The sequence below is a fragment of the Panulirus ornatus genome, chromosome 67, assembly GCF_036320965.1.
Source record: "Panulirus ornatus isolate Po-2019 chromosome 67, ASM3632096v1, whole genome shotgun sequence".
NCBI lineage: Eukaryota > Metazoa > Arthropoda > Malacostraca > Decapoda > Palinuridae > Panulirus > Panulirus ornatus.
Genome location: NC_092290.1, coordinates 20426914 through 20442124, shown reverse-complemented (window position 1 = coordinate 20442124; position 15211 = coordinate 20426914). Strand labels below are relative to the sequence as shown.

The window sequence follows — 15211 nt, the reverse complement described above, 5'->3', positions numbered from 1 at the left end:
CTCTCCTGGTACTTCCTCACACAAGTCTCCTTCCCAAGCTCACTTACTCTCACCACCCTCTTCACCCCAACATTCACTCTTCTTTTCTGAAAACCCATACAAATCTTAACCTTAGCCTCCACAAGATAATGATCAGACATCCCTCCAGTTGCACCTCTCAGCACATTAACATCCAAAAGTCTCTCTTTCGCACGCCTGTCAATTAACACGTAATCCAATAACGCTCTCTGGCCATCTCTCCTACTTACATAAGTATACTTATGTATATCTCGCTTTTTAAACCAGGTATTCCCAATCATCAGTCCTTTTTCAGCATATAAATCTACAAGCTCTTCACCATTTCCATTTACAACACTGAACACCCCATGTATACCAATTATTCCCTCAACTGCCACATTACTCACCTTTGCATTCAAATCACCATCACTATAACCCGGTCTCGTGCATCAAAACCACTAACACACTCATTCAGCTGCTCCCAAAACACTTGCCTCTCATGATCTTTCTTCTCATGCCCAGGTGCATATGCACCAATAATCACCCATCTCTCTCCATCAACTTTCAGTTTTACCCATATTAATCGAGAATTTACTTTCTTACATTCTATCACATACTCCCACAACTCCTGTTTCAGGAGTATTGCTACTCCTTCCCTTGCTCTTGTCCTCTCACTAACCCCTGACTTTACTCCCCAGACATTCCCAAACCACTCTTCCCCTTTACCCTTGAGCTTCGTTTCACTCAGAGCCAAAACATCCAGGTTCCTTTCCTCAAACGTACTACCTATGTCTCCTTTTTTCACATCTTGGTTACATCCACACACATTTAGGCCCCCCAATCTGAGCCTTCGAGGAGGATGAGCACTCCCCGCGTGACTCCTTCTTCTGTTTCCCATTTTAGAAAGTTAAAAAATACAAGGAGGGGAGGATTTCTGTGTATATATATACATATATATACACATGTACATAATTCATACTGTCTGCCTTTTTTTCATTCCCATCGCCACCCCGCCACACATGACAAAACAACCTCCTCCCCCCCTCATGTGCACGAGGTAGCACTAGGAAAAGACAACAAAGGCCACTTTCATTCACACTCAGTTTCTAGCTGTCATGTAATAATGCACCAAAACCACAGCTCCCTTTCAATATCCAGGCCCCACAGAACTTTCCATGGTTTACCCCAGACGCTTCACATGCCCTGGTTCAATCCATTGACAGTATGTCGACCCCGGTATACCACGTCGTTCCAGTTCACTCTATTCCTTGCACGCCTTTCACCCTCCTGCATGTTCAGGCCCCGATCACTCAAAATCTTTTTCACTCCATCTTTCCACCTCCAATTTGGTCTCCCACTTCTCCTCATTCCCTCCACCTCTGACACATATATCCTCTTTGTCAATCTTTCCTCTCTCATTCTCTCCATGTGACCAAACCATTTCAAAACAGCCTCTTCTGCTCTCTCAGCCACTCTTTTTATTACCACACATCTCTCTTACCCTATTATTACTTACTCGATCAAACCACCTCACACCACATATTGTCCTCAAACATTTCATTTCCAGCACATCCACCCTCCTCCACACAATTCTATCCATAGCCCATGCCTCGCAACCATATAACAATGTTGGAACCACTATTCCTTCAAACATACCCATTTTTGCTTTCCGAGATAATGTTCTCGACTTCCACACATTCTTCAACACTCCCAGAACTTTTGCCCCCTCCCCCACCCTATGATTCACTTCTGCTTCCATGGTTCCATCCGCTGCCAAATCCACTCCCATATATATAAAACACTTCACTTCCTCCAGTTTTTCTCCATTCAAGCTTACCTCCCAATTGACTTGTCCCTCAACCCTACTGTACCTAATATCCTTGCTCTTATTCACAATTACTCTCAGCTTTCTTCTTTCACACACTTTACCAAACTCAGTCACCAGCTTCTGCAGTTTCTCACATGAATCAGCTACTAGCGCTGTATCATCAGCGAACAACAACTTACTCACTTCCCAAGCTCTCTCATCCACAACAGACTGCATACTTGCCCCTCTTTCCAAAACTCTTGCATTCACCTCCCTAACAACCCCATCCATAAACAAATTAAACATACATTCTTCAAAGCAAACACCTGACCCACACATCGTCTACCACTTCTGAAACCACACTGCTCTTCCCCAATGTGATGCTCTGTACATGCCTTCACCCTCTCAATCAATACCCTCCCATATAATTTCCCAGGAATACTCAACAAACTTATACCTCTGTAATTTGAGCACTCACTTTTATCCCCTTTGCCTTTGTACAGTGGCACTATGCAAGCATTCCGCCAATCCTCAGGCACCGCACCATGAGTCATACATACATTGAATAAACTTTTTATTACTTAATCAAATTACCTGATAATACATACTGTCATCAAACATTTAATTTCCTACACATCCATCTTCCTCTGCACATCCTTGTTTATAGTGCATAATTTGCATCCATACAGACTTGTTGAAACTACTGTACCTTCAAATGTACCCAATTTTGATTTCTCAGATAACGAAATCTCTTTCCACACATTCCTCAATCCTTCCAGAACTGTTGCCTCCCTCACCAGCTTTATGACTCACATCTGCTTCCATGGTTCCATTTGCTTTCATGTCCACTCCCATATATTTGAATAACTTCACTTCCTCCAGATTTTCTACATTTATACTCGCACCTGAGGTAACCTGTTCCTCTGCTCCACTGACCCTAATAATCTTGCTTTTGTTCAGTGTACTCTCAACTTCTTCCTTTCACACACTCACTGAGTTTAGTCACCAACTTCTTCAGTTTCTTACTCAAATCTGCCACCAATACTTTGTTGTGGGCCTCACAGAACTTATTCTTTATGGCTTCAGGCAACCACAGACCTCACTTGAATATTGCTAGTGGCAGTAGATATCAACATAGTGTCTGACTGAGAAGCGCCAAACCCACAACTACTGTAGATTTTTTTTATAATGTACCATCTCTTTGTTTACCGTGTTTTAAGTAATATTCTTTTATTATTTATAAACAAACAGGCTTTTACTGTTGTCTGTTATTTATAGACTTTTACACTGACGAAAGAATGCTGGATAATTCAAAGCATATGAAGTAGCCAGGAAAAACCCGCAGAGAGGTATGTAGGTTTTGATTGTGGATGGGGATCTTGTTTCAGTGCATTTACACACGACAGCTGGAGAATGGATATGAGCAAATAAGGCCTTTTCTTTGTCTGTTCTTGGTGGTACGTCACTAATGTGGGAAATGGTGAAGAGGTGTATAAGAAAGAAAGAAAAAATACAAAACAGCTAACTCTGCAAACGCAGATCCAGTTTAGGGTTAATTTATTAATGGGTTGGACTACAGATTTTTGGAGTTTTAGGCTTTCAGGTGTTCAATATTTTTATATCAACCTTTACCTCTTTACTTTGTATAGTTGAATAATAATTTGGTCCACTCATTTGACAGACAAGCATGTTTTGTTCCACCATACTCTTTTCTTACTCTTTAATTGATGTTTTACTTTCTCTTTTTCACCACATCACCAACTATCAGCATCCTCCCAATAACAGCTTCGTAGAACCAGGTTTCATACTTATCTTGTAGAATAAGGGTACAGTTTTGTGGTGTGTCCTGTGACTTATCATAGAAGTAACAGATCTGAAAAATGAAAATGTTTTTTATATCAAAAATATACTTTCCTTCAGTGAGGTATTTCAAAATATTTTGGGATATTTTTTACTAGGTAGATTATATGGCAACACACCATGGCAAAATACATTGCAGTTCACATCTCACTCACTGGTAGTCACCTTCCCAAGAAACCCACACATCTGTCACTGCTCTCCTCATGGACTGTATGTCCTTTTACCCATTATTATATGCCTCCAGTAAGTGTAGCCATTTCATTTCATCTGCAAAGAATAATAACAATACTAAGTTGAGTAATTTAAGAAGGGATAACACTAGATGTGAAATTAGAAGTGCTCTGGTGCTTTGATGCTGGTGAGGAACTGTTGGGTTTAGCAAAGCCTTTGGGTTTCATTTATTCAGCAGTGGCCACTGTTAGCCAAACTAAAGAGAAAGTAAGGTATAGTTCTGTAAGTAGCACTCCATTAACTGTTACATTATTGTATCAGACAAATAGGAGGTAGCATTATGATGGAAAAACCTTCGGACTTTTTCTGTCATGATCCATAATCAGGGGAGTATGCCGATGTTAATTGTGATTATCCAGGAGAAGGCGAAGTAATTATTTTGATTGTTAAGATATAATCCCAAGACCCTATCTCCAGGGTATTCAGCAGCTCCAAGGCTGTACTACAGTCAGTAAAGGGAAAGGATAGACTCCTTTGGAATGAGAAGTTCTTCAGCAAGATTGTACTCTGATGATACACAACTTTGTTGAAGTGATTTTTCTCTTGTGGCCTAACCACAGACAGAGTCCAGTGACTCCAAGGCTAAGTAATTATATGATGATCTGAAGAGTAAACTAAGCAAGACAACTCACTAGGAAGCTTTTGATGTAAGTAAGGGGTGGTTTAAGAGGTCCAGGAGGTGCCACAGTGTACATAGCATCTACATGACTGATGATGTTCATGGTACAGAGACAAGAGAAAAGTACCATGAGTCTTTGAAAGAAATTAATGAGGTGGAAGGTTATATACCTCTTTAAATGTTAACAAAACTGGCTTCTTTTGAAAAGAATGTCAGTCAATATGTTCACTTCTAAGGAAGTTGTATGGTTGCGAGGCGTGGGCTATGGATAGAGTTGTGCGCAGGAGGATGGATGTGCTGGAAATGAGATGTTTGAGGACAATGTGTGGTGTGAGGTGGTTTGATCGAGTAAGTAACGTAAGGGTAAGAGAGCAGAAGAGGGTGTTTTGAAATGGTTTGGGCACATGGAGAGAATGAGTGAGGAAAGATTGACCAAGAGGATATATGTGTCGGAGGTGGAGGGAACGAGGAGAAGAGGGAGACCAAATTGGAGGTGGAAAGATGGAGTGAAAAAGATTTTGTGTGATCGGGGCCTGAACATGCAGGAGGGTGAAAGGAGGGCAAGGAATAGAGTAAATTGGATCGATGTGGTATACCGGGGTTGACGTGCTGTCAGTGGATTGAATCAGGGCATGTGAAGCGTCTGGGGTAAACCATGGAAAGTTGTGTAGGTATGTATATTTGCGTGTGTGGATGTATGTATATACATGTGTATGGGGGTGGGTTGGGCCATTTCTTTCGTGTGTTCCTTGCGCTACCTCGCAAACGCGGGAGACCGGCAAAAAAAAATATATATATATATATATATATATATATATATATATATATATATGAAGGAGATGGAGTGAGTATTTTGAAGGTTTGTTGAATGTGTTTGATGATAGAGTGGCAGATATAGGCTGTTTTGGTCGAGGTGGTGTGCAAAGTGAGAGGGTTAGGGAAAATGATTTGGTAAACAGAGAAGAGATAGTAAAAGCTTTGCGGAAGATGAAAGCCGGCAAGGCAGCAGGTTTGGATGGTATTGCAGTGGAAGTTATTAAAAAAGGGGGTGACTGTATTATTGACTGATTGGTAAGGTTATTTAATGTATGTATGACTCATGGTGAGGTGCCTGAGGATTGGCGGAATGCGTGCATAGTGCCATTGTACAAAGGCAAAGGGGATAAGAGTGAGTGCTCAAATTACAGAGGTATAAGTTTGTTGAGTATTCCTGGTAAATTATATGGGAGGGTATTGATTGAGAGGGTTAAGGCATGTACAGAGCATCACATTGGGGAAGAGCAGTGTGGTTTCAGAAGTGGTAGAGGATGTGTGGATCAGGTGTTTGCTTTGAAGAATGTATGTGGGAAATACTTAGAAAAGCAAATGGATTTGTATGTAGCATTTATGGATCTGGACAAGGCATATGATAGAGTTGATAGAGATGCTCTGTAGAAGGTATTAAGAATATATGGTGTGGGAGACAAGTTGTTAGAAGCAGTGAAAAGTTTTTATTGAGGATGTAAGGCATGTGTACGTGTAGGAAGAGAGGAAAGTGATTGGTTCTCAGTGAATGTAGGTTTGCGGCAGGGGTGTGTGATGTCTCCATGGTTGTTTAATTTGTTTTTGGATGGGGTTGTTAGGGAGGTAAATGCAAGAGTTTTGGAAAGAGAGGCAAGTATGAAGTCTGTTGGGGATGAGAGAGCTTGGGAAGTGAGTCAGTTGTTGTTCGCCGATGATACAGCGCTGGTGGCTGATTCATGTGAGAAACTGCAGAAGCTGGTGACTGAGTTTGGTAAAGTGTGTGAAAGAAGAAAGTTAAGAGTAAATGTGAATAAGAGCAAGGTTATTAGGTACAGTAGGGTTGAGGGTCAAGTCAATTGGGAGGTAAGTTTGAATGGAGAAAACTGGAGGAAGTAAAGTGTTTTAGATATCTGGGAGTGGATCTGGCAGCGGATGGAATCATGGAAGCGGAAGAAGGTCGTAGGGTGGGGGAGGGGGCGAAAATCCTGGGAGCCTTGAAGAATGTGTGGAAGTCGAGAACATTATCTCGGAAAGCAAAAATGGGTATGTTTGAAGGAATAGTGGTTCCAACAATGTTGTATGGTTGCGAGGCGTGGGCTATGGATAGAGTTGTGCGCAGGAGGATGGATGTGCTGGAAATGAGATGTTTGAGGACAATGTGTGGTGTGAGGTGGTTTGATCGAGTAAGTAACGTAAGGAAATAAAAAGAGTGTGGTTGAGAGAGCAGAAGAGGGTGTTTTGAAATGGTTTGGGCACATGGAGAGAATGAGTGAGGAAAGATTGACCAAGAGGATATATGTGTTGGAGGTGGAGGGAACGAGAAGTGGGAGACCAAATTGGAGGTGGAAAGATGGAGTGAAAAAGATTTTGTGTGATCGGGGCCTGAACATACAGGAGGGTGAAAGGAGGGCAAGGAATAGAGTGAATTGGATCGATGTGGTATACTGGGGTTGACGTGCTGTCAGTGGATTGAATCAGGGCATGTGAAGCGTCTGGGATGAACCATCGAAAGCTGTGTAGGTATGTATATTTGCGTGTGTGGACGTATGTATATACATGTGTATGGGGGTGGGTTGGGCCATTTCTTTCGTCTGTTTCCTTGCGCTACCTCGCAAACGCGGGAGACCGGCAAAAAAAAAATATATATATATATATATATATATATATATATATATATATATATATATATATATATATATATATTATCCCTGGGGATAGGGGATTAAGAATACTTCCCACGTATTCCCTGCGTGTCGTAGAAGGCGACTAAAAGGGGAGGGAGCGGGGGGCTGGAAATCCTCCCCTCTCGTTTTTTTTTTTAGATTTTCCAAAAGAAGGAACAGAGGGGGCCAGTTGAGGATATTCCAAAAAACGCCCAGTCCTCTGTTCTTAGCGCTACCTCGCTAACGCGGGAAATGGCGAATAGTTTAAAAGAAAGAAAAAAATATATATATATATATATATGAGTAGGAGAGATGGCGAGAGGGTGTTATTAGATTACATTTTAATTGATAAACATGTGAAAGAGAGACTTTTGGATGTTAATGTGAAGAGAGGGGCAGCTGGAGGGATGTCTGATCACTATCATGTGGAGGCGAAGGTGAAGATTTGTGAAGGTTTTCCAAAAAGAAGAGAGAATGTTGGTGAGAAGAGAGTGGTGAGAGTGAGTTTGGAAAGGAGACTTGTATGAGGAAGTATCAAGAGAGATTGAGTGCAGAAAGGGAAAAGGTGAGAGCAAATGACGAAAGGGAGTGGGGGAGGAATGGGATGCATTTAGGGAACTAGTGATGGCTTGCGCAAAAGATGCTTGTAGTATGAGAAAGGTGGGAAGTGGGTAGATTAGAAAGGGTAGTGAGTGGTGGGATGAAGAAGTAAGATTGTTAGTGAAATAGAAGAGAGAGGTGTTTGGATGATTTTTGCAAGGAAGTAGTGCAAATGACTGGGGAATGTATAAAAGAAAGTGGCAGGAGGTCAAGAGAAAGGTGCAAGAGGTGAAAAAGAGGGCAAATGAGAGTTGGGGTGAGAGGGTATCATTGAATTTTAGGGAAAATAAAACAGTGGTTTCGAAGAAGGTAAATAAAGTGCATAAGACAAGAGAACAAATGGGAACATGGGTGGATTGGGCTAATGGGGAGTTAATAACAAGAAGTGATAAAGTAAGAAGATGGAGTGAGTATTTTGAAGATTTGTTGAATGTGTTTGATGACAGAGTGGCAGATATGTGTTTTGATCAGGATAGTGTGCGAAGTAATTGGGTCAGGAAGAATTGTTTGATAAACAGAGAAGAGGTAGTGAAAGCTTTGCGGAAGATGAAAGCTGACAAGGCAGCGGGTTTGGATGGTATTGCAGTGGAATGTATTAAAATGGGTGACTGTGTTGTTGATAAGGATATTCATTGTATGTATGGATCATGGTGAAGTGCCTGAGGTTTGGTGGAATGCATGCACAGTGCCATTGTACAAAGGGAAAGGGGATAAAGGGTCCTGGGAAATTATATGGGAGGGTATTGCTTGAGAAGGTAAAGGCATCAGATTCGGGAAGAGCAGTGTGGTTTCAGAAGTGGTAGAGGATATGTGGATCAGGTGTTTGCTTTGAAGAATGTGTGTGAGAAATACTTAGAAAAGTGGATGGATTTGAATGTAGCATTTATGGATCAGGAGAAGGCATATGATAGAGTTGATAGAGATGCTCTGCGGAAAGTAGTAAGAGTTAATGGTGTCGCAGGTAAGTTGCTAGAAGCAGTGAAATGTTTTTCTTGAGGATGTAAGGCGTGTGTACGAGTAGAGGAAGCGAGGAAAGTGATTGGTTCCCAGTGAATGTCGGTTTGCAACAGGGGTGCATTATGTCTCCATGGTTGTTTGATTTGTTTGTGGATGGGGTTGTTAGGAAGGTGAATGCAAGAGTTTTGGAGAAAGAGGCAAGTATGCAGTCTGTTGTGGATGAGAGGGCTTGGGAAGTGAGTCAGTTGTTGTTCGCTGATGATACAACGCTGGTGGCTGATTCGTGTGAGAAACTGTAGAAGTTGGTGACTGAGTTTGGTAAAGTGTGTGAAAGAAGAAAGCTGAGAGTAAATGTGAATAAGAGCAAGGTTATTAGGTTCAGTATGATTAAGGGACAAGTTATTTGGAAGGTTAGATTGAATGGAGACAAACTGGAGGAAATGAGGTGTTTTAGATATCTGGGGGTGGATTTAGCCACAGATGGAACCATGGAAGTGAGTCACAGAGTGGGGGAGGGGGTAAAGGTTCTGGAAGCGTTGAAGAATGTGTGGAAGGCGAGAACATTATCTCGGAGAGCAAAAATGGGAATTTTGAAGGAATAGTGATTCTAACAATGTTATATGGTTGCAAGGCATGGGCTATAGTTAGGGTTGTGCGGAGGAGGGTGGATGTGTTGGAAATGAAATATTTAAGGACAGTATATGGTGTGAGGTGGTTTGATCGAGTAAGTGATAAAAGGGTAAGAGAAATGCATGGTAATAAATAGAGTGTGGTTGAGAGAGGAGAAGAGGGTGTGTTGAAATGGTTTTGTCACATGGAGAGAATGAGTGAGAAAAGAGGTAGAGGGAACAAGAAGTGGGAGACCAAATTGGAGGTAGAAGGATGAAGTGAAAAAGATTTTGAGTGATTGGGGCCTGAACATACAGGAGGGTGAAAGGCGTGCAGGGAACAGAGTGAATTGGAATGATGTGGTATACTGGGGTCAATGTGCTGTCAATGGATTGAACCAGGGCATGTGAAGTGTCTTGGGTAAACAATGGAAAGGTCTGTGGGGACTGGATGTGGAAAGGGAGCTGTGGTTTTGATGCATTACACATGACAGCTCGAGACTGAGTGTGAACGAATGTGGCCTTTTTTGTCTTTTCCTAGCACTACCTTGCTGGAGGGGGAGGGTGCTGTCTCATGTGTGGCGGGGTGGCAATAGAAATGAATGAAGGCAGCATGTGTGAGTGTGTGCATGTGTATATATATATGTTTATGTCTTTGGGAAAGGTGGGCAGATTAGAAGGGTAGTGAGTGGTAGGATGGAGAGGTAAGATTGTTAGTGAAAGAGAAGAGAGAGGCATTTGGATGATTTTTGCAGGGAGGTAGTGCTAAATGACTGGGAAATGTATAAAAGAAAGAGGCAATAGGTTAAGAGAAAAAGGTGCATGAGGTGAAAAAGAGGGCAAATGAGAGTTGGGGTGAGAGAGTATCATTAAATTTTAGGGAGAATGAAAAGATGTTTTGGAAGGAGGTAAATAAAGTGCGTAAGACAAGAGAACAAATGGGAACATTGGTGAAGGGGGCTAATGGGGAGGTAGTAACAAGTAGTGGTGAAGTGAGAGGGAGATGGAGTGAGATTTTGAAGTTTTGTTGAATGTGTTTGATGATAGAGTGGCAGATATAGAGTGTTTTGGTTGAGGTGGTGTGCAAAGTGAGAGGGTCAGGGAGAATGATTTGATAAACAGAGAAGAGGAAGTGAAACCTTTGCAGAAGATGAAAGCCGGCAAGGCAGCAGGTTTGGATGGTATTGCGGTGAAATTTATTGAAAAAGGGGGGTGACTGTGTTGTTGACTGTTTGGTGAGGATATTCAATGTATGTATGGTTCATGATGAAGTGCTTGAGGATTGGCGGAATGCATGCATAGTGCCATTGTACAAAGGCAAATGGGATAAAGGTAAGTGCACAAACTACAGAGGTATAAGTTTGAGTATTTGTGGGAAATTTTATGGGAGGGTATTGATTGAGAGGGTGAAGGCATGTACAGAACATCAGATTGAGGAAGAGCAGTGTGGTTTCAGAAGTGGTAGAGGATGTGTGGATCAGGTGTTTGCTTTGAAGAATGTATGTGAGAAATACTTAGAAAAGCAAATGGATTTGTATGTAGCATTTATGGATCTGGAGAACGCATATGATAAGAGTTGATAAAGATGCTTTGTGGAAGGTATTAAGAGTATATGGTGTGGGAGGTAAGTTGCTGGAAGTAGTGAAAAGTTTTTATTGAGGATGTAAGGCATTTGTACGAGTAGGAAGAGAGGAAAGTGATTGGTTCCCAGTGAATGTCGATTTGTGGCAGGGGTGCATGATGTCTTCATGGTTGTTTAATGTGTTTATGGATGGGGTTGTTAGGAAAGTGAATGCAAGAGTTTTGGAGAGAGGGGCAAGTATGCAGTCTATTATGGATGAGAGGGCTTGGAAAGTGAGTCAGTTGTTTGCTGATGATACAGCACTGGTGTCTGATTTGGGTGAGAAACTGCAGAAGCTGGTGACTGAGTTTGGTAAAGTGTGTGAAAGAAGAAAGCTGAGAGTAAATGCGAATAAGAGCAAGGGTATTAGGCTCAGTAGGGTTGAGGGACAAATAAATTGGGAGGTAAGTTTGAATGGAGAAAAACTGGAGGAAGTGAAGTGTTTTAGATAACTGGGAGTGCATTTAACAGTGGATGGAACCATGGAAGCAGAAGTGAGTCACAGGGTGGGGAGTTAGGAATAGTGGTTCCATCAATGTTATATGGTTGTGAGGCAGGGGCTATAGATAGGGTTGTGTGGAGAGGGTGGATGTGTTGGAAATGAGATGTTTGAGGACAATATGTGCTGTGAGGTGGTTTGATCAAGTAAGTAATGAAAGGGTAGGAGAGATGTGTGGTAATAAAAAGAGTGTGGTTGAGAGAGGAGAAGAGGGTGTATTGAAATGGTTTGGTCAGATGGAGAGAGTGAGTGAAGAAAGATTGACCGAGAGGAATTATGTGTCAGAGATGGAGGGAACGAGAAGTGGGAGACCAAATTAGAGGTGGAAGGATAGAGTGAAAAAGATTTTGAGCGATCGGGGCCTGGACATACAGGAGGGTGAAAGGTGTTGACGTGCTTTTAATAGATTGAACCAGAGCACGTGAAGTTTCTGGGGTAAACCATGGAAAGTTTTGTGTTGCCTGGATGTGGAAAGGGAGCTGTGGTTTCGGTGCATTACACACGACAGTTAGAGACTGAGTGTAAACGAACATGGCCTTTTTTCGTCTTTTCCTAGCGCTACCTCACATGCACCCAGGGGAGGGGGGTGCCATTTTATGTGTGGCAGGGTGGCGGCGGGAATGGATGAAGGCAGCATGTATGAATGTGTACATGTGTATACATATATATGTCTGTATGTATATGTACATATGTCTACATTGAAATGTATAGGTATGTATATGTGCATGTGTGGGTGTTTATGTATATACATGTGTATGTGGGTGGGTTGGGCCATTCTTTCGTCTATTTCCTTACGCTACATCGCTGATGCAGGAGACAGTGACAAAGTATGGTAAAATGAATAAATATGTCTGGGTATGTATGTATACATGCGTGTATGGGCATTTATGTATGTACATGTGTATGTGGGTGGGTTGGGCCATTCCTCGTCTGTTTCCTTGCGTTACCTTACTAATGCTGGAGAAAGCAATGATACAGCGCTGGTGGCTGATTCATGTGAGAAACTACAGAAGCTGGTGACTGAGTTTGATAAAGTGTGTGAAAGAAGAAAGTTGAGAGTAAATGTGAATAAGAGCAAGGTTATTAGGTACAGTAGGGTTGAGGGTCAAGTCAATTGGGAGGTAAGTTTGAATGGAGAAAAACTGGAGGAAGTGAAGTGTTTTAAATATCTGGGAGTGGATTTAGCAGCGGATGGAATCATGGAAGCGGAAGTGGATCATAGGGTGGGGGAGGGGGCGAAAATTCTGGGAGCCTTGAAGAATGTGTGAAAGTCGAGAACATTATCTCGGAAAGCAAAAATGGGTATGTTTGAAGGAATAGTGGTTCCAACAATGTTATATGGTTGCGAAGCGTGGGCTATGGATAGAGTTGTGTGGAGGAGGATGGATGTGCTGGAAATGAGATGTTTGAGGACAGTATGTGGTGTGAGGTGGTTTGATCGAGTAAGTAATAATAGGTAAGAGAGATGTGTGGTAATAAAAAGAGTGTGGTTGAGAGAGCAGAAGAGGGTGTTTTGAAATGGTTTGGGCACATGGAGAGAATGATTGAGGAAAGATTGACCAAGAGGATATATGTGTCAGAGGTGGAGGGAACGAGGAGAAGTGGGAGACCAAATTGGAGGTGGAAAGATGGATTGAAAAAGATTTTGAGTGATCGGGGCCTGAACATGCAGGAGGGTGCAAGGAATAGAGGGAATTGGAACGATGTGGTATACCGGGGTCGACGTGCTGTCAATGGATTGAACCAGGGCATGTGAAGCATCTGGGGTAAACCATGGAAAGTTGTGTGGGGCCTGGAGTGGAAAGGGAGCTGTGGTTTCGGTGCATTATTACATGACAGCTAGAGACTGAGTGTGAACGAATGTGGCCTTTGTTGTCTTTTCCTAGCGCTACCTCGTACACATGAGGGGGGGAGGGGGATGTTATTTCATGTGTGGCGAGGTGGCGATGGGAATGAATAAAGGCAGACTATGAATTATGTACATGTGTATATATGTATATGTCTGTGTTTGTATATATAAGTATATGTTGAGATGTATAGGTATGTATATTTGCATGTGGGGACGTGTATGTATATACATGTGTATGTGGGTGGGTTAGGCCATTCTTACGTCTGTTTCCTTGCGCTACCTCGCTAACGCGGGAGACAGTGACAAAGCAAAATAAATAGAAAATAAATAAAGAATAAAAAATGTAAATATAATGTATTTCATGTAACTCATTTTTATTTCAAATGGGTTTTGTTGAGAGTTTTCCTGCTTTGATTTTTTCTTCTGGAAGGACACAAATAACCAGGTTTATGTAGATCCACATGTTTAGAATTTTTTGCACATTGAAAATATGGAAAAAATTTCCTGTAGTTTTACTGAGGCATCTATCTGATTGTGTGTAGTCTTTCTAGCTCATTGCTCAACAAAGAAAAGTTTTTTAATGGAAAGGGATTTCTTTCTGTGTTGTGGAACATATGAAGTGGAAGAAGGGGTATGTAAATTCAGGGAGGTGGGACAAGCAGCTGACTGCTTTCCCCTGTTAGATGGGTTATTGATGTCTGTTTACTTTACAGAATTTATTGTTTAGGGGATTTCCATTGATGCTAGAGTTCCACTATCTCCTCAGTGTGTACATTCTTCATTTTTTCATTTTATGGATTCTGTAACTATGAAAAAGGTCACTCTATGAAAACTGTCATCTTTAGTATTCTTGTTCTTTCCTTTGAGAAAATATTACTGTACTATCAAATGTATATTATTTATGATTTTCTTTATTTTTAAGGGAGGCCTATTTCTGTCGATTTAGCTGTTCCAAAAGAAAAATATAAGCGAAGTGAAGTTAAGGCTGAAACTCCAGATGATGAAGCTACAGAAGTGACGATAAAGGAAGAAGTGGTCAGTAGTGATGAAGAAGACAACAAGGAAGAAATAGAAATAAAAAAAGAAAAGTTAGATAGTGACGATGAAGATGGTGATAGCAGTTTAGATGAAGGCATTGAAACTGATAGTAAGAGTGAGGACGATGAAAAACCCACGCCAACAAAGACAAAACAGCCGCCAACTAAAGGTCCCAGCAAGGATGTTGTTCAAGAACGAACTTTATTCATAAAGAACCTTTCATTTGATGCAACAGAGGAAGAGATTGCTGAAGTTTTAAGAAAGTACGGGGAGCTGAAATATGTTTTGCTGTGTATTGACAAACTTACCGAGCATCCACGTGGCACAGCATTTGTACAGTTCATGGTTAGTGTTTTCCTTTTATTGGAGTTATGAGACTTTTGAACTCTCTCCCTTTCTTTCTTAATCTGTCTGCCACACCCACATTTAGGTTTCTGAGATTCAGTCCAGAAACTCACATTCTGTCCATATTATACACAACCCTCAGCAACATGTAATTCAAATGACCTTATTGAGTTTTCCAGTGGTGAGTGCTGCAGAATTTTGATTTAGGTACTTGTAGGTATGTACTCTCTCTCTCTCTCTCTCTCTCTCTCTCTCTCTCTAACAAGCACAGACAACAAAATAAGTGAAACGAAGAAAAATAATTCATGGAAAACGTTTTGTTTGAATATACCTAGTTTAATAACTGAACAGTTCAGTTTTAAAACCAAACATGTTAATGAGTATACAAGTGATAACACAATATTCATCAGTGATACTGAAACTTGTTGAATGAGAAAATTAACAAGCAAAACAGATTTGGAAGGATATAAAACCTTCAGTGCTGATTGAGAAAAAGTATTGAGAGTAGTGTCGG

General features: G+C 41.4%; 1 protein-coding gene across 1 annotated transcript in view; it reads left to right on the top strand.

Annotated features, from left to right (window-relative positions):
• The window catches only part of LOC139747155 (RNA-binding protein 28), an 85931-nt gene that overhangs the window by 17965 nt on the left and 52755 nt on the right, over positions 1-15211 (top strand). Inside the window, exon 4 of the mRNA XM_071659106.1 lies at positions 14237-14697. Coding sequence (XP_071515207.1) covers positions 14237-14697 — 461 coding nt within the window. The remainder of the gene's footprint in view (positions 1-14236; positions 14698-15211) is intronic.